The 19,502-nt window shown below is 56.5% G+C and overlaps 1 protein-coding gene across 1 annotated transcript; it reads right to left on the bottom strand.

The window, feature by feature from the left end:
• Positions 1 to 1,500: 1,500 nt before the first annotated feature.
• On the bottom strand, positions 1,501 to 17,719 carry DBH (dopamine beta-hydroxylase). Its single transcript, XM_054220674.1, is given in 13 exon segments — positions 1,501 to 2,265; positions 4,744 to 4,903; positions 6,017 to 6,144; positions 6,740 to 6,799; positions 7,791 to 7,829; positions 7,942 to 8,085; positions 8,820 to 8,986; positions 10,513 to 10,615; positions 11,060 to 11,236; positions 12,811 to 13,068; positions 14,445 to 14,591; positions 17,286 to 17,648; positions 17,651 to 17,719. Coding segments are annotated over 13 exon segments (1,950 nt in total). The 3' UTR covers positions 1,501 to 2,130.
• Positions 17,720 to 19,502: the final 1,783 nt, after the last annotated feature.

Below are 19,502 nucleotides of genomic sequence, written 5' to 3'. Positions count from 1 at the left end.
GGCGGGGAGGGCTGATCCTCCCCCGACCTGAACGATGGTCTTGTCCGTTTGTGGGAGGGCAAGAGTGAAGACAAGTCCCGGTTTTCATCCATGGCGACGGGAGCGATTGGTGGGCAGGGGGTGCTGCCAGCCTGCGCCGGCCCCTGGGACTCACACAAGGAAAAGACGGTGGCGCCATCTGTCCCCTTGGTGCTTAATGGGGGAGAGATGCTCCTGTTGTGCCCCAGAGAACAAAAGAAACTCCCAAAGGCAAGTGCCCTTGGAATCTGGGTCCTTGCCCCGTGTGTGTGTGGCCTTTGAATTTGGAGAAGGAAAAAGAGTTTGATGAAAGTTGTGGCCCACAGCTGCTTTGCCGGTACAGTTTGTGTTTGTGTGTCCCCTGGGCTGCTCACGATACGGGCAGGACCAGCTCAGTGCCGTGGTGTAAGCCCACTGACCAGGGCACTGACACCAGGGCGGCTCTTGGCCCCTGGTGGCTCCGTGGTCCCCTCTGCTCTGCCGGCACCTTCCCGAAGGTCACCTTGGAGCCGGCTCCTTTTCTCTCCCGACGGAGGGGGCGATGCTGGCGGAGGCTGAGCGGCATGCTGCTGGCCCCGCAGCCCCTGGCAGCGCAGAGCCGGTCTCGGAGCCGTCGGGGAAGGTTTTTCACCGCACGCACACAGCCCGTGAGCCCCCCGCGGCTAAAGGGAAGGGGCAGCTGCTCCCCACCCATCCCGTCCACATAATCGTCCCTTGCTCTGGTCCCCTTGCTGGGCTCCATCAGCAGCACTGCAGCCTGGTCTCTGCTGAAGCTTTCACCCACCTGAGGATATAACCACATTCCACGCTTTTCACTTTATTTCCCTTGACCAGGTTTGCTTGGTTCACACCCTCTTTGGAGCTATTTCAGCCACGGGCAAGAGTTTGAACTCTCAAATGCTTTGGTTTTACTGGTAACATTATAAACAAGGTTGGGATGAATTTTCCTCTGAATAGGAGGTGATTGCACTCGCAGACGCTGCCCAGGAGGAGGGCAGAGGAGGGGGTGGCCACAATCCCGTCCATTTGTCCTGGGAATAAAGGAGGGAGCTGGTAAAGGGAAGAGGTGCGAGGAGCACACGCCTCCCTGGGATGCCAGGGATCCGCCGCGTTCCTGCGAAGATAATGTTTTGCTTCAAAAAAGCCTTTCTGATCCCCAGTGCTCTGACCTGGGATTTTTTCCTTAATCCCAAAGTGGCCGGGAGGGCAGGTGTCGGCTGCCGCCCTTCCCTGGATCCCACCCCGCCCAGGACAGCGAGGGGCCGGTGCCTGGCTGGGACGGACACGGGCTCTCCTGCAGCGCCGCCGGCCTCTCCTCTGCTCCTCCCCACTATTTTCCCTTTAGAGCTCAACAGCAAAAAAGCAAATTTTTCGTTTTTTCTTTTCACATTTAGGTATTTAATAGAGTCATTCTTCCTGTCAAAAGGTTTGTCTCCCCACCCCCCCACCCCCCGCCCTGTTTTCCTCCCCATCATCCCTCTCCCTTTCTAAACCCCATCACAGAGATATCATTTGTTCCCGGCCATTGGCATCTGGTAGCGTCAAGACGAATAATCCCCAGCGCGGGGGAGTGGGAGGAGGAGCGCGGCGGGGAGCCGCAGTCCCTGCAGCGGGGAGGCGAGCGCCGGGTGGGCGTCGCAGCATCCCTCCCTCCATCCCTGCCGAGGGTGCCGGCGTGGGAGAGCGCCCACGGAGCCTCCCCGAGCTAGACGGGACCCTGGGGTACTGGGAAGGCTTGTACGCTGCTCCCACGCAAGGTCTTTGCTCTGTGCCTCAGTTTCCCTGTGGGAAAACAGGCTTCTCCCCCCCCTCCCCGGGGCCGCGCTGGGTTTGGCACAATAGCAAACCTCCACGTTATTATTCTGGGGGCGGAAAGCAGCATTACTCAGAGCCGGGATTGTTAATAACTCACTAAATATAGCGCTTTCCAGCTCCAGAGTACTTTCTGAACTCTTAACTTGTGAGCCCTAACCTCCTCCAGAGACAGGGGCCAGGGCACCGGCCGGCATCGCCGTGCGGGCAGGGATGCCAGGAGAGCAACGGGACAAGGTTCCCCGTGGATGCTCCTGTCTGGAGGCGCTTCCCGTCGTGACGGAAGGAGCGGGCGCGGGGTCAGTCCCTCCTGAGCTGGCCCAGGTCGAGGGGGACGGGGGCGGCAGGCCGAGGGCCCGGGGCAGGCGGGCAGCGAGGGACGGGCTCCGGCAGCCTCTCAGTGATGGTGGGAAGCGGCTGCTTCTCCCACTTGCCCTGCAAGAGAGAGCGGCACCATGAGACCGAGTCGGGGTTTCAGGTAATTGGAGACTCTGTGTTTCTCCCTACTTGTAAAAATGAAATGATCTTTAATGTTCAAAGTGTTTTTAGCCCACACCAGGATGTTTTTCTTACGAGACGTTACTAATTATTTGTATTGCAGGAGCTCCTACGCATCCCCTTAGCGGCGCGGATGTCTGCGGTGCACCACGTTGCACAAACCCACCGCAGGTAGGGAGTTTCCAGCCCAAAAAGTGTTGCCCACCAGATCAGATGGTGACAGTTCCAATCAGGGAGCCCCGCCGACCCACCGCGCCCTCAGCCCAGCCCTGAGAATCCCTCTCCCCCAGGTATTGGCAGGATGGTTGGTTGGAGGCGATGTTTGCATCGTGCCAGCGTGGATTTCATGTGCAGCTGCTGCCGGACGGGAGGGACGCAGCAGCCGGGATGAGGTGCCGCGGGGCAGAGCCAGGGAAGGGCTGTCACAGCCATCAGGGCTCAAGGTGACCACGGCCAGGACGAAACCCCCGGCTCCGTGCATGCATGGGGACACCTTGTCTTGAGGATGCTCCCTGCAAGGAGCAATCTGCCGGGTTCAGACAGCGCCGAGGGCTGAGCCTGCCGGGCAGGATCTAGCTCAGACGTGACTTGTTGGTCCAGGTTAGTGGCCGGGTGAGACGGATGCAGGGGCTGCGATGGCGGAGGGGCGCTCGGCCTGGGCTTTGCTCTGGTTCGGTGATGCTACAGTTTGGCTGCCGGCTGCGCGCTCATGCGGAAACGTCAGCGAGAGGCTGAGCTGCAGCGTGAGCAGGAGGAGGGAGGTCTGGAGAGGAGAGGTAGAGCCGTGAGTCATCAGCAAGAAGAGGAAGGTTGAATTTGTGTTTTCAGATTAAATTCCTTGTCGTATGTCAAGCGAAACGGGCCAGAGCCTGCGCTGGCACCAGGAAAAGGTGGAGGGGGATGGAGGGACCACTCACATGGGAAGTGACCGGAGAGGGGACAGCATTGCGGGGGAGCACCAGCTGGAGAAAGGACCGTTTTCCTGTACCCTTATGGCTTACGAGAGCAGTTAAGCATGTTTAGGATCCTCCTGCTCCCGGGCTTGGCCCCAGCCCTGAGCCCGTCTGCTGCAGCACCCTGCCCTGCCGACACGTCCCAAACCCTCACCAGCACCCCGCTTTTGGGGTAGATCAGAGGCATTCGGAGAGTCTCGATGGTTGTTGTTTTCAGTGCGTTTGAGCGGAAATCTGAACACAGAGAGTGTGGAGTTCACTGCGAGCCCTTGCAGGTGCAGGGGACTCGGGGACAGTGACATCCACGTAATTAACAGCACTCAGTCCTTCCCGAAAGCTCGTCAGGTTTGGGATCGCTGAACTGCAAAAGCACGAGCTTAATTAGAAGCTGGTGCTTTTCTCTTGGCAGAAACCGTGTGGAATAAATGAGATGTCTTAAAATCGGGCTCGCTCTGAAAACACCAGCAGAGCAGGAGGGGCAGCTCGGCTCCTTCGCCCTCGCTGCGACGATCCTGACCCACTTTGTGCCAGCATCGGATCTGCTCCGCTCGAATCTCTTCCCTGCCACCCCCCAGACCTCGCTGAAATCAAGAGAGTTGTCTGGGCCGTAATTAAGAGGCTTAATTTATAATTCAGCTGCTGCACAAAACTTCTGCGCCACTGCTGTCCCTGCAGCCAGGCTCTGCGTGGCCAAGAGGTGCCGGGTCTCCGGTTCCAGGGGACTGGAGAGGTTTCTGCCCCCTCCAGAGCAGACTCTGCCGAAGGGCTTTTACTGGGGCAGAAAGCTGATGGTCTTCCCTGCAATCAGCCTGGCATCCTCCAGCGCTGCAGGGGATAACGCTGGATCCAGAAATAACGTATCGTGTGAGTTTATTACACTGATAAACGCCGTCGGGAGCTGATGGTGGTCGGGACCATCAGGGGTTTTAAATCTTCATCATCATGACCACCATGGCTGGGCCTTTTTTTTTTTCTTTAAAGATCTCACGCCCCTTCATCCTTCAGGTTTCGCTGGATCTCCGCATTCGGAGACCGCACAGATGCTGTGCGTAATGAGCTCGCTCTGCTGGGACCTGATGTAATTTGCCAAAACCCTAAAAACCACCTCGCGTTTCTCCTCGGTTCTGGAGCTAGCCCTGCCTTAACGCTCAGCAAGAGCGGCCTCAAAATCGCTTTATGCAAATGCATCCCCAAATCGAATCTGGCCGAGCACATCCACCGCGGGCTCGTCCTGTATTTTTCTAAGCACCAGGTTTGGGCTGGGCTCAGTGTCCTGTGGATGCCGGGGTTCCCTGGGCAGCTCCAGGTCCCTGCCCTGACCCGCCGGGTGCGTCCGTGTCCTGAGCACCGGAGACCTGACCCGTCTCATCGGGATCACCCTGCGGCACAGCTCTGACGAGCTGCTTTTCACCTATAGCCAGGAGTTCTGCTGTGAAGCTTTGGTTGTGAAGCTGGTACCTACCGGGAACCTGACGGCTGAGGATTTGTTACAGTGCATGGAGATGGGAGCGAAGCCGTAGAGGGATTTCAGCACGTCGCGGTTGAAGGTGTTCCAGGGGACGGAGAAAAACTGCTGTGGGACAGAGACCTGCGGGCACGTGCAGACCTCCTCGTCGTTAAACCTGGGGCAGGAGAAATGCCACGCTGAAACGCAGCAACGCCATCCCCTCTCATCCCTAGATGTGTCTAATCCCTCCCTGCCTAAAGCTGGGCCTGGAACTACTCCGAAGTCAGCGCTGGGAGCAGGGAGAGCCTCATGCAGCCAGCATCGGTGGGGGAAGATTTGGGGCCAGCCGGACTCCCTGCAAGGAGGACACCCTGTGCAAGGTCAGCATCTCGCCCCTCTCACTGTGGGTGAATGAGCTGCAGGCGGCTTCTCCGGCAGGGGCGCTTGGCGTCTGCCGTGGGTTATATGAAGTAATTTGCACATAAGTCCTTGGCCACGCACTGACTCTTGTCGGGAAGTCCCTCCCTGGGAATGCTCTCCCTTCCTGGTGGTTCTCACTGCACAGCCATCCTTAAATCATAGAATCACAGAATGGTTTGGGTGGGAAGGGACCTTAAAGCCCACCCAGTGCCACCCCCTGCCCTGGGCAGGGACACCTCCCACCAGTCCAGGTTGCCCCAAGCCCCGTCCAACCTGGCCTTGAACCCCTCCAGGGATGGGGCAGCCACAGCTTCTCTGGGCAACCTGGGCCAGGGGCTCACCACCCTCACAGCAAACAATTTCTTACTAATGTCCAATCTAAACCTCCCCTCTTTCAGTTTGAAACCGTTCCCCCTCATCCTGTCATTACACTCCCTGCTCCAGAGTCCCTCCCCAGCTTTCCTGGAGCCCCTTTAGGGACTGGAAGGGGCTCCAAGGTCTCCCCGGAGCCATCTCTTCTCCAGGCTGAACCCCCCCAGCTCTCTCAGCCTGTCCCCATAGAAGTGCTCCAGCCCTTGGAGCATCTTCATGGCCTCCTCTGGCCCCGCTCCAACAGCTCCATGTCCTTCTTGTGCCGAGGACTCCAAAGCCCCGCGTTTGGCTGCCGGCTCTGGGGGCAGGGGAGGGCAGGACTGCGCTCCAGCGGGCAGCCACGGCTCCCGAAACCCGCACTGCCTGCGTGCCCCCGCGCACCCACTGCCCAGCCAGGGTCCCAAACCCCACTTTTTAAACTTTTTCCCGGCGTTACTACCAAAGGGCTCTGCCATGGTCCCTCTGCCCTCAGCACCGCCGTGCGGGGGCTCTGTACCTGTTGACGAGGTTGAAGTAGCGGTGCAGGTAGCCGGGATCCACGGCGCTTTTGCACAGCTCCAGCTGCGTCTGGGGGTAGTAGTGCACGTAGTTGACGCACATCTCCTCCAGGATGCCGAACCCGCCCTGCGGCACAGACACAGACCTGCTGGCAGCGGGGTCCGGCTCTGCCCTGCCGGGGAGGGCAGGGGGGCTGCAAAGGCACGAAGCTCACCCCCCCCTGCGCACACACACACACACACACATATATACACCCCCCTCAGGTGGATGGGATGGGCCACACTCTGCTCATCCGCCCTTTATGCAAGGACAGACTTTCAGGCTAGATGGTGTGGTTTACATTAAAATGCAGATTTCCTATAATCCCTCTGCTATATTTAGCTTTGTCCCTGTTGATGGTACCTCTGACAGGCTCTTTTTTTTTTGCTGCCTATGTAAGAAAATAACATGCACTGTCAAAAAAATGCCACTTCTCTTTAATTACAATTAATCCCCGGTGGAACAGTTTGTGATGGGAATTAGAGTGACACACGCTACTTCTCAATTAGCACCTTAGCGTCCCCGCTGCAGGCAGCGGAGCCTTGTGGGCTCCCTTCTTTTGACGCTTTCCCCCTTGTTTCTGGCTGTGATTCATCAGGGTTCATGCAGTTCCCCCCCCCTCTGTGAGTGCCCCCAGCCCTGGGGTGCCCCAGGCGGGCAGTGAGCTCGCCCCCGCACTCACCACGGTGGCTCGGCTCCGGTCCTCCGTGTTGTATGTGCAGGTCGTGACGAGCTCATCACCCTGGGGGAGGTCGAACACAGACGCACGTAGGTGTGAGAGTGCAGAGTTTCCCCTTTCCGATCGGCAAATTTGGGATCGGGGAGTGTGTTCCGTAGCAGATGCACCCTGTGGCGGTGCCAGCCCGGGGGCAGCCCCTCTCCCCACCAGCACCGGCTGCGGTGCCGCAGGAGCACTTGCTAAACTTGCATCCCCTGGGGAGATTCCCTTGGGCCGTATCCCAGGGACGGTGTTTCCCGCTTTCCTCACTTTCTAAGAACTTCTGCAGGGCTGAAGCACCTAAAAAAAGTCCGCTTGGGCAATGATTTGCATTGACAAACCTCCACCCAACTTGATGGCGCAACTGACCCCCTGCTCCGCTGTCGGTGCCAGGGCCCGTGGGGACACCCCAGAGCACAGCCCTGCCTGGGGATGGTTTCAATGGGTGCCGAGGCTTTTGAGCAGCCTCTTGGGACGCGATGGCTCCCAGAGGTGCCCTCCGCTTTGCAGGCGGGTCCTTCCTCACCCGTACAGCCCTGGGGCACGCTCAGCCTCTGCTTTACCTCCCACTCCCACCGCATTCGCTGCCAAATCTCTTCCTCTCCTTCCATCGAGCCAGCAGGGAGGGGGCACCTCCAGTGCGCGCATGGTTCGCCCTCACCCCCCCAGGAGCCTCCCTCTGCTAGAGGAAGCCCAGATCAATTAGATGCTTAATTTAGCTCCCGGCACGGTTCGGTTGCCCACACACCCGTTTTGTGCCATATGAGATGAGTTCCAGTGTCCCCAAGGCACCTGCGCGGAGGTGGCAGCGATGACCCGGGGACCACGGGGAGTGTGTCCTCCCGTAGCCCCCCCGGCAGGTCCCAGATGGCAGTGGGTGCCTGTGCGTGGGCAGGGGCTGCCGGCGCCGGCGGGGATGAGGTGGTGTAAAGGAGTCAGGGGGTCATAGGGCTGCAGGGGTCTGGTGAAGGTCTTGCACTATTTGGAAGCCACCACGGTTTTTGGAGCTACTCACCGGAAAAACGGCAACCATCTCCTTCAGCATGCGGATCTCCTGGGAAGGAAGGAAAGGGGCAGTGTCGGAGCAATGCCGTGGCTCTGTGCCCGGGGCAGCCCCATGGGTGACGTCTGGCCGGGACCCCCGCTGCCCCCGCAGACCCCTGTACCTGGAAGTGAGGGCTGTAGTGACCGTCGGCGTTCACGACCTGCCGCTCTCTCCCGTCCCGGGACAGCACTGTCACCACTTTTCGTCCTGCCAGGTGAGTGTGGAGCTGGGAGGCGAAGATGCGGATGCCGGCAGCGGGCAGAGCCTGGGGGAAGGACGGCTCATGCCCCTTGACCATCCCCATCCCTCTCCCCTCCCGTGCATCCCCTTGCTGCGTGCTCGGGACCGGCCACCCCTGACCCCCACACGGGGCTTTGGGGATGGCTGTGCCCTTGGAGCAGTGTAGACGCGAGCTCCCTGCAGAGGGACAGAGACTCGGTCCGCTGCCAAAACCAATTTATGTGCTGCCGTGCCCTAAGCCAGCAGGAGCAGCTGAGCCAGAGGCTGCTTGCCTCCCCGCATTCATTAGTGGTTGCACAAATGATTCCTTTTGGGTAGGCCCTACAAAAACATCCACTAAAACTTCCTTGAGAACAAGGTGGGCATTTTGAAACCGTACTTGAGAGAGCTCTTGGCAAGCTCCTTGGAAGCAGAGGCCAATTTTCCCATCTCCATGGGGGAAAGCACCGCCGGGACACAGCCAGCTCGGCAGTAAGATTTATGGGAATGGTACCCTGGGGAGCCGGAGCAGATGGCACCCCAGTAGAGCTGCTTCGAGGGGGATTCAGCGCATCCCAACCAGCTGCTCGCTGTTTGCTGTACGCGGCAGATTTTTTTTCTTTCCAGCACAGCCTCGTGGTAAGGGATTCGGGGAGTTTAAAACTGGGAATTGGGAGCCCGGAGCTTGGTGCCGTATCACTGCTGCCTGGGACCTTGGAAAAACCACTTGCAACCTCTCTTCTCGGAGGTGAAGCCGGGGCAGAGGGGATGGGGACTCACCAGCTGGGTGCATTTGTCGGTGCAATACCCTCTGAGGATGAAAGCGTCCTCGCCTGGGGGAATGGCCATCACCGGCGTGTAGACCAAGCCCAGCTCCATGATGCCAGCGTCGTAGCGTCGCAGGGTGGCCGTGTAGTAGAGGCGGATTCCCGAGGAGTCGTGGCGACCTGGCAGGCAAGAGGACAAGGCTGCAAGTCACCGTGGGAGAAGTGACGGCTGCTGGGACAAGGTCAGGCGTGAAAAACGACACTGTGCTGCAGTGGGTGAGGGGAGAGGTTGCTCCAGCCTCTCACTCGCAGCTTTCTTCATGTGTGCAGTTCTTAATGTCTTGAAATCCTAGATATTTTCATCCAAGCCTTTGCCGAGTGGCCCCAAACATATTCCTGGTCCCCTAGAGAGGCCACCGGCCTGAGGTTGAATTGCTCCCAGGAGAGGTAAGTAGAGCCTTTGGAGAGCCCAAAGCAGGACAGATCACGGGGTGCTTTGGAGAAGCCCCTCAGAGTTATGGCTCATTGCATTTGTAACTGCTGCATCCAAATAACTAAGGGCCACGCTGTTACTGGGGGCCTGGCAGGAGGAGAAATGCCTATGGAGCAAGTACTCCTTGCATTTGGAAAGCTTCTGGTCTCTCTTACATTTGAGATGATTGCTCCATTTAACTTCCCCCCGGGAGCTGGTGGGAGCTGGAGAAGCTCCTGTGCCCAGGGTGTGCCCCTGGCAGGTGCTGGGCACGGGGCAGCGAGCTCTGCTGAGATGCAGAGCCGAGCTCTGGCTCCCGTTTGCCACCCAGCCCTGCAAACAAAGGGAAGGGGCAGGTTCAGTAGGTCAGGAGGGCTTCAGGGTGGCTTTGAACTCCCTGTCTCCGGGCTGGAGCCCGCCCAGAGGCAAGAATAACGGGGGAGACACTATTGGTTAACACGCAAAAGCAAATAAATTATGAAAGACATGAGCTCCTTATTTATAGACGTGTTTCTTCTCAAGTTGCCGAATGTGCTATGATTGATCTACAGTACATATGCTCTGGCCTCCTAAAAATATACTTGGGTAGTCAAGAAGCTACTTGTTTTTATGTTAATGAAGAAACTGGGTTGTTTGCCATCCTTTTTTTTTTTTAAGTGTGTCTCCTGACAATGTTATCGAAGCAGGAGTACCAGTAAAACAACATCTAAATTCCCCCATCCCCAGCCAGGCTGGTGCTGGCTCTCTGGTGACTTTGGCGCCGCTGTGGCTCTTGGCTCGGAGCTCAGACCCCCCCACACCACTTTGCACAGAAATCGGGAGGGACAACCTGTGACAGCCCAGCTAAAGAACAGTGTTGCTTTGGACCATTGCCCAGCAGGAATCATGTGCAGGGGCAGCTTTCTGCCCGGGGGGCTGCGGGCTCAGCCAGGCTCCCATCCCTGAGCATCCCTCCCCACCACCGGGCATGCGCGAGGATGGGGTCCAGCCTCTGGTGAGGATGACTTTACTGAGACCAGAAAGGCATCAACATGGTGAGGATTTAATGCATTCCTCCCCGTAGTGCAGATCTGGACCATGAGGTCTCCAGAAAGTTGCAAACAGGGCTATGATTTTGGCCAAGTTTTCTTCTGCAGGAAGCCCTCCCTAGCAGGGTGGCAGTCCCTGGTGTTACCCAGCTCTCCTGCCAGCACCTCGCTGGGGAGGCACCGGGCATCGCCACGCACCCACTCACCTTTGAACACCAGGGGGTTGTGGTAATGGATCTCAAGGCGCAAATATCTGGAGGACCCTGGGCCACCGAAGGCAAGACCTGCTTCTTTGGGGTAGTAGAAAGCCTGGAGGCAGAGCAAGGGTGTTAGGGGAGCAGTGGGGTGGCTTTCCTGGGGTCAAGGACGAAAAGGGTAAGAGGAATGACTGGGCATAATCCTGACGCCCACCGTGGGCTGAGGGACGGGACATGTGCTCTTGGTTGTGGTTGGTGAGCTCGTCTTGCTTCCAAAGGCTTCTCGCATGCCGGCATGCACGTGCAATGGCATAACCACTGAGCAGGGGCATCACACCCATTTACGGCACCGAGGAGATGGGCTGGGGTGAGGTGGAAACTCAGACACGCCTGGGAGGAGCTCAGACAGGGCTGGACACAATCCCAGCAGATACCGGAGTTGGGGTAGCCCTCATGGGAAAATCCCAAGATAGGATGGGGAAAGGTTGGGAAGCAGCAGGAAAGCACCCAGGAGCAAAGCTTTCACCCAGGGTGGTGGGTTCCGTTTCACACCCACCTGCGCTCCCATGGCCCACGCTGCAAGCACGTGCCTGCAGTAGTTGAGCCGGTCTGGCTTCATCTTGGAGTCGCAGGGTCCGTTGTAATGGGGGAAGCTGTCGAACTCAGCAGTGCACTGGAAGACTTCCATGTGGTGGACCAGGGCTTCATTGCCTGCTGTGATCACTGGCTCGTACTGCAAAGCAGCATCCAAGAAGGAGGACACATTAAGACCGTTTGCTGAGGCCGTCCCCGGGGGCTGCTGCCTGTGCAGGCTCCACAGGGAGCCCAAGGTAGGTGTGTCTGCTCTCCGTTACTGAATGGGAGATGGTTTCTGCTGTGTCATGGGGAGGGAAGGCTGTTCTGAGCATGAGGCACTAAGGGCCAAGAGCTCTTGGTTGTCTTTGGGACCAACCCAGAGTCTACCAAAGCTCATAGAGAAACATCTTGTCCCTTCTCAAGCGACAGATGCACCTGATCAGGAGAAGACCTTGGTCTGCTTTGTGATGACTGAGTCCTTTGCTAGTTTTGCAGGTGTAAGTGACCCTGGGGACTTTTTCCTGAAGAGGGTCCTGGCCATGTTGTGGTAGCTCTGCCTGCAGCTATTGGGTGTTGTTTCTATCCAACAGCTGCTCGGGGCACGGGGAGGGGGATTTGGGGTAGAAAGAGTGACTTCAAATAAGCCTGAGGACCGGCTCTGGCTAAAAGTGCCAGCTGTAGAAATGATCTGCAGCAGCGGGAAGGTATCGGGAGTTACGCACTTTTTACTTACACAGGGATGATTCATTTCACACCATCTGTTGGAGAGAAAATCCTCCTTCTGAGTTCTCCTTTGCAACGCCGTCTCTCCCCTATAAATCACTAAGCACTCGCCTCGTGTGTCAGGTTTTCCCTCTCCCCGTTGTGTGGTTTTGACTCTGGGTGTGCCAGGTCATCTGCCGAGCCACCTCCACGCCTGATGGGGCAATGCTCTCCCACCAGCTCGTGACAGGCAGTCAGACTGGTCTTACGCCTGCCTTTCCCAGCACTAGGCCGCCTGCAGGTTTCTGCCTCTCCTCGGAAGGAGGTGACCCAAGCACGTGCCACACATCTGGGCAATGCACACAAGTTGCATTTATGTCTCTAACGCTTTTTTTTTTTTTTCTTTTTTGGAGTATGCCTGATCTTTTAGAAGCCAGTTCATATCCTGGTTCACTCGGCTCTGCTCTTGCCAGCCCTGTTCCTTTGTTTCCCATCTTTATGTATTCATAGAACCATAGAATTGTCCAGGTTGGAAGGGACCTTTCAGATCATCCAGTCCAACCGTCAACCTAACTCTGACAAAAACCGTCACTAAACCATATCTCTAAGCACTATGTCTACCCGTCTTTTAAATACCTCCAGGGATGGTATTCCTCGTGGCTCGTTGCGTGCCATAATCCTGCCACGGGTCTGTCCTTGATGGCTACAACTCTGCCTTCTGCGGGGCACAGCTCTGCGAGGGAGCTGCTCTGAGCTTGCCCTGGTACTTGCTCGTTGTGCCAGGTGGAAAGTCACCACCCTGCCACCTCCTGCTGAGAAACTTCTGATTTCGGGTTCTCTAGGAGACATGAGGATGCCACTGGCTGGGGGGATGGCTCTGGGAGATGTTTTGGTACCATGCTGGAGAAGACGTGTGGGTCTGGAAACCCCCCGTGAAAGGGCAGGGAAGAGGTGGACTTTGCAGAATGGCTGAACGTGAATGTGATTGCTGATCTGCACTAGGGAAGGCAACCCTCTGCTGCCTCTTACCATGATAATGTGATGTTTGGGGAAGTCGTATGGGAGCTCTGTCATGTAACACCAGTAGGTTGTCTCCTGGCTGGGAATGACAACGTTGGGGGCCGTTATCTCCATGGTCTTCATGTCGCTGGGCAATTCAGGGACAGTGATGTTGGGCTTTAGCAGCTGCACCCTCTGCAGTCCCCTGTGGAGGGCAGAGACGTTGATGGCTTGGAGGGAATGAACCGGTTTCTCCAGGATCCCATAGATAAGGTGCACGGTGCCATCCTGAAGCGAGAGCAAAGTATATTGGGTGGTTTTTCATGCAGGAATGTGAACTGCATGGACTATTAGCACCAATATCGGTGGCATGAATCCAGGAGTGGGCCTGGACCCCTCCCCAGATGGGAAACCACCCTGACTTCATGAGTAGCTCGCTTTGCTCGTCTGTCCCAGAAAGACTGTAGATGTAGGGGCATTTCTTTGGCTGACGTAATCACAGCGGGTTCCCTACCAGTTGGGAGAGTCTGAAAAGTTTTCCCTAGATGGCGTCGGTTCTGTAAGGGTCACGTCTCCTCTCTGCTCTGTCAGAGCCCCTCGTCCCTCCTGAGCTCCAGCCTGGGATGGCCGCGTTGGTTCAGTGCTCATCCCAACCCGCAGCCCAGCCCCAGCAATGGCCGTGGGCAGCAGCCTGGGGGGGAACAGCAGAAAAAACCTTCTCCTTGAAATCCTCCCTTTCTGCCAGCCTCTGTTGGGGGATACGGAGAGAGGCTCTGCTGAAAGTCTGCTGCAAGCAAGGAAGGTGCTGCTGAACCCAGCGAGCTCTGGACAGGAGATAAGGAAGAAAGGAAAAGAGAATAATTTTCTCTTTAAGGATCAGGGAATAGAGACCTGCAAGTCTTTTCCCGGTTCACACACAGATCTTTTTTTTTTTCCTCCAGGGCTCTCTGTGTTTTGGCAGACAGTAGACATTTCTCTCCGCAAGACAAGCTTTTGAAAACGAGCAACAAAAACTCAAGTATGCTCTGTGCCCACGTTGGCTTTAAAATATCCTGCCCAGCAAAGGCTTTCATCTGAAATGAGCCTTGTGCCGATTCGTGCCCACACCTGGGGTCCGAGGCTTGAGACCCTGAAGCTCTTCAACATCCCCACTGGTGGGAAGGTTTCCCCCAAATCGCCTCTTGTGGAGGAGAGACTTGACCGAAGCACAGACAAGCACACTGCAGTGACTCTGTTTGCCGTCCCTTTGCTCTGGCTCCTGCCAAACCCCTCCTCTTTGCCTCCTGTTGAACAACATCAACATCTCCTTGTAACACTCCAAACAGTTGGCTCCAGACTGCAAGCCGGAGTGATGCAGGAGGGTATTTATATAGACCTAACACACGCTTAACAGGAGCTGATGATGCAAACGAGCTAAAATCTACACTTCATAGAGGTTTATAAGAGGTTGTAAATAGATTGTGCCAAACATTACTCAAGTCCCAGGGCTGACATCTGTAGCATGCTTCCTTTCTGCCCTAGACAGCGCAAACGCCTGATGCTGTCCCCAAGACAAAACACCGGTGAGGTACAACCACGCAGGTTGGGGTTTGCAGCCCAGCTTGGTCCCCCAGGGCTGGGATGGGGCTGGGGAGTGTTGTAGCGGGGTGAGGGCGAAGCCGTACCTCTATAAGGTAGTCCTTGGGGTCGCAGGTGCTGAAGGCTCTTCTGAAGAGGAGGTAGAGCCCCTCGGGAGCCCTCCGAGCCCCAAGGAGCTGGTAGTCCTGCTGCGAGTCCATGTGGAGCTGCCCCTGAGCATCGCTCCAGGCATCCTGCGGGAAGAAGAGTATCCTGCTGAGCCAGGAGGCTCCGTCGGCCCCGCTCAGCCCGAGGAGCCCACGGCGGTGACCTCCAGCAGTACCACGAGTCCTGAGGTCCTCCTTCTGTCCACCCTCTGGTAGGTTCATCCTCCATGTCCTGGAGGTGGAGGGAGCCTGTGTTTTGGTTGCCCCATGTTCCCCTCCAGCAGCCCCTGGGCACCGCCGTGCTGGCACAGCCCCTGCCACGAGACCCTTGGTGGTGGCACATGGAAGAGCACAGGGAGACCTGTGAAACAGGTGACCCAGCATTAATATCCTGCAGAAAGACCTTTACAAGTTGAGATGCGACTGGAGGAAAGGATGCGGGGGGAGGAAAGCCGCAGGGACACGCGAAGGTGTAGCATCGGTCTGTGCTGTGTGTTGGGTGTATTTGGCTGAGGGACCTTCTGAGGGGGGGTGACGTGCTCTCCAAGACCCTTGCCACAAACCGGCTGCTCGCAATTTAAGATCGCGCCCTTGCTGGGCCCTAGGTCAGCCCTAGAAATCGCTACCCCTCTTCAAAATCCTTAATTTCTTGTGGCCAGATTGTTCCGGCAGCCCCAGCAAGGCCTCCCAAAAACTGCTCAGTGCTGACGACGGTGACAAAGCCACACCGAGAAGCAAAGCAGTAGGTCACTCCTGTGCTTAAGGATTTGAAGGTTTGGAGTGTAAAATCCTGCAATAATTTGGATTTGAACAGCGGTGTTGTCTTGATCTTTTGCAACTCCCATTGATATCTTTTGTTTACTGAGAAAAGGCATCTAAGAAGTACCTCACTGTACGCACACAAGGGGCATCGGTTCTCTTATCTTGGGGGAAAAAGCAGCAGAAAAAGAATAAAGCATTCTGGCACCATTTCAGCCAGAAGTATGGAGTGGTATTTCAAGAACATATTGTCCTTAGAGGGGGAGAGTAAAATCAGCTACATGAAGCTAGCATGACATTTGTTTTTATAGGAGTATGGTGTGCAAATGAATCTCGTAGTACATGGGGGGTTAAGCAAATTTGGATCTTTCTAACAGCTGACATACTTATCCAGAAGAAAGGTTGCTGGGAGAGAGAAAACCAGGACTGGAGAGACTTACAGAAATCTCCTTGCAGGATGCTGTTCGGCACCAACTGAAAGAGAAAGCCCACATTCTGCCCCGTGTTTGATTCAGTGCCGTTTGTCTTTCAGCGAGCACATGAAGGCAGATTAGAAACGATCCTTTATGTTTTTTTAACATGATGCTGTGAAATACTGTAGCATTCGGGCCACCACGCATCCTGAATGGCTGGTAATTAGCAGGAAAACAGTACAGATAATAAGCTCTCCTTTTCAGCCTTTCATTACGCTGCAGATCACATTGCGGCTGATTGTGAGAGAATGTATTTTATGGTTAATTTGAAGTAAGCAGAGAGGTAAAATTTAACTTACTGGAAAGCCTCACATGGAGAAAAATGTGAATTGCTTTCTGCAGCCAAGCGCAATTGTGATGAGCCTGACGTGGTGGTCTGGGGATAGGTACCCTCCGGGGAGCACGGGGGTAGTTACTGCAACTGCCGCCCCGGCGGAAAGACAAACCAAACAAGAACCTGGACAAACGGTCCGTGTAAGGAAGGAGAGCGATTTGCAGTAGCAAAATCGATCAGCAAAATTAGAAATCACAGAATCACAGAACGGTTTGTGTTGGAAGGGACCTTGAAGACCATTTAATTCCACCCCCCTGCCCTGGGCAGGGACACCTCCCACCAGCCCAGGTTGCTCCAAGCCCCGTCCAACCTGGCCTTGAACCCCTCCAGGGATAGGGCAGCCACAGCTTCTCTGGGCACCCTGGGCCAGGGGCTCACCACCCTCACAGCAAACAATTTCTTCCTAATATCCAATCTAAATCTCCCTCTTCCAATTTGAAACCGTCACCCCTCGTCCTGTCATTACACTCCCTGCTCCAGAGTCCCTCCCCAGCTCTCCCGGAGCCCCTTTAGGGACTGGAAGGGGCTGGAAGGTCTCCCCGGAGCCTTCTCCAAGCTGAAAATGAGTTTCCCCCTCCCCAGTCTTCTACCACCAGGCGTTTACACACCACCCAAATACATTTGCATGCTTAATTTCTGATAATGCCGCGCTGCTGGCAGGCTGGGTTTCCCTGTGTCCTGCGGATCGCTGCGATAGCGGGGAGGGCGACCCGCAGCCGGGTTCTTGGTGCTGGCAGGAGCAGGCTTTTCTGGCTGATAACTTTTGCACTTTTCTCAAAGTCATTAATGGGAGCTGTGGTCAATTTTTAACGTGACTGAGAGCAGCGCACAGGCGAACCAAGGTGTTGATGCATCCTGCATGTGTGTGCGAGTGGGAGTGGGAGCGTGAGCTGGTCTGTAGGATCAGCTGTAGAGCTCTGGGTAACTAAGTACAGCAGAAACATCCAGGTTTTGGGTCCACTCAGCCTTGCTCTATTTATTCTTTTCTTTTTGGGTTGAAGATCTTGTGCAAAACGCACAGTGTAGACCTGATCTGTGGGTCCCTCTGAAATAGAAACCCCCAAAGCCCTTTTGGACCCCGTCCACCCGGGCAGCGGGAACGGTCCAGCATGTGCCGTGCCCTGGACCAGCGCCGCTCTTTCAAACCATGAGCCAGATTCACCCACGGGGAGGCAACCCCAAAAAAGCAGCCGTGCAAAGGCACGAGCGACTCACCCCAAAATAGGAATTGTGCCCATCGCTCCAGAGCACGGCCAGGTCGGCATTCTCGAACTCGCCCCTGTCCGACATCCCGAAGAGGAGCCCGAACCGCAGGTCCCTGACGAGGAGCTGGAAATGCACCACTTGCTCGGGATAGCTGATGTTCCAGGAGAGCTCGAGCAGCCCCTGGGGATCGAGGGGCACCTTGTAGGGAAAATCGCTCCCACGGGGTGCCGAGCCCTGCAGGGCCACCACCAAGATGACCAGGAACACCGCGATCATGGTGAAGTACATGGATGCCACTTCCCGCAGCTTGAAGCTGGGGCAGGGGCAGGGCTTGCTGCCGGAGCTCTGCATCCTGGGGAGGACGGCACCCGCGTGCCGGGCTTTGCCCATTTATGTGCTGGCCCTCCTGGGCGAACCGGGTAAGCGATTCTCTTTAATTGCATTTGGTTGTTGGGAAATTGGATTGGTGTATTGACCCCCCCACCTCCTGGCCAAACACTCGTCATTCACTGCCTCCCCTTAATTGGGTCTAATTGCACATGGACATTATCAATAGTAATTTAATTCGACTGGGCTGATGTTATTCACTCTTAAATCTTCCTTAGTGGCTGGAAAGGGCTCTTTACTCGCAAGCTGCTCCTGCTGAGCCCTGCCTGGACACGCTCTGCCCTGCTTGCATTGCCTCTCACCCAGCTCTGCAGCCGTCCCTGCCTGTGCTCCATGAGGCGAAAGCTCCGGGATAGCCCCAGGAGCAATCCCAGCCACAGATCCCCACATCCCCAGCCTGGGATCACTTATCACCAGCAAGGTGGCCAGCCTGGGAGGGATCAAATCCCAGGGTCAGCTGCCAGGTGGATGTGGCATCTCAGTCCCTCTCCCTGCCCACGCTCTGCTGGGTGCCGGGCAGGGTACCACTGTCTGCATCCCCCTTTTCTTTTTGCTCCTCTGAGTAACCACGCAGACCGGTGGCTTGCAGATAAGCTGGCCCAAGCACACCCAGGAGACCCCTGGGCCCGCCCCAGCCCTGTCGTGTCGTGCTGCTCAGGCTGTGCCGAGGTCCGGCTGCACCGCGGGGACCCGTCCGGCTGCACGTTCCCTCCGAGGGACCCCGCCAATGGCACGAAGCCCACGGAGCTGTTTCTGTGCTGCTTTGTTTGTGGAGGCTGTCCTCCCTGGGGACACCTTTGGGTGAGATGCTGCCGAAAGCGGAGCCGAGTCAAGGGACCCGGAGCCCCGCAGTCCTTTAGTTGCTGCTGGGTTTAAAATGAACCCCTCCAAGCCGACGGCGATGTCGTTTGCTGGAGCTCTCGTGGGTGACAGAGCAGGTCCAGAAGAAGGGTCCCAGGAGAGGAAATGTCCTTCCCATGTTTTGGGTGGTGGCAACGGTGCTTTTTCCAGCCCAATAGCTCAGCTGCAGACAGCGTGGGAGATGGCTGTTCTCCTCCCATCTCAGCCTCCGTCCGTTTTTTAACCTGTTAATAATAGTTTTACATGTAATCGTGATCACACCTCCAGGAAAATGCTGCAAGAGTTTATTTTAGCAGAGTAGGGCCGGCCTGGCAGTGCTGAGCTGGGGTCCTGGCATCTCATGGGGCCTTTCCTGCACCCCCCAGCGTTGGAGACGGCCCCGCAGGCTCCCAGCAGGCGGGGACAGAAAGGGTACAAACCAGAGCAGAATCATCCCAGCTTGTTAATGCTCAGAGAAATCAGGGAAGTAACGTAGAATGAGTGCCAGGTTATGAACAGCATGCCGTATCCTTCATGGGAGCGCCTCGGGGGACACGGGGAGCATGAATGGACTCAGCTGCAGCAGCTGGAGGGGGCAGCTGGCGGGGACTGCAGCGAGGGGAGGGCAAACTCCCTCTCCCATCCTCCTCCAAAATACGCCATAGGGATGTATTGCCTGTGGAGGGCACCTCAGGGGCTCAATTTACTTTTCCAGGTGGAAATTTTACATTTTTGCTTAATAACTGTCACAGGAACTGAATTCAGCCCTTCTCAGCCTCCTGCCCTGGCAGCTCCAGGCTGCTCTTCTCCCCCATCCAGCAGCGCCAGGGAATGGCTCCCTCACCCTGGCGGCCCCGGGGGCTTTGTGGTGCTGGTGTTGCCCGGATTTCACCCCTGAGAGCACCCAGGAGAAACAAGAACCCAGTGAATGTCCCCGTCCGCTTGCGTTTTCCTCCTGGGAATTTCTCATCGGTGCGGTATAGAGTTCAACATCGGGTG

The sequence above is a fragment of the Rissa tridactyla genome, chromosome 14 (assembly GCF_028500815.1).
Source record: "Rissa tridactyla isolate bRisTri1 chromosome 14, bRisTri1.patW.cur.20221130, whole genome shotgun sequence".
NCBI classification, from domain to species: Eukaryota; Metazoa; Chordata; class Aves; order Charadriiformes; family Laridae; genus Rissa; species Rissa tridactyla.
This window is presented reverse-complemented; position numbering and strand designations above follow the sequence as displayed.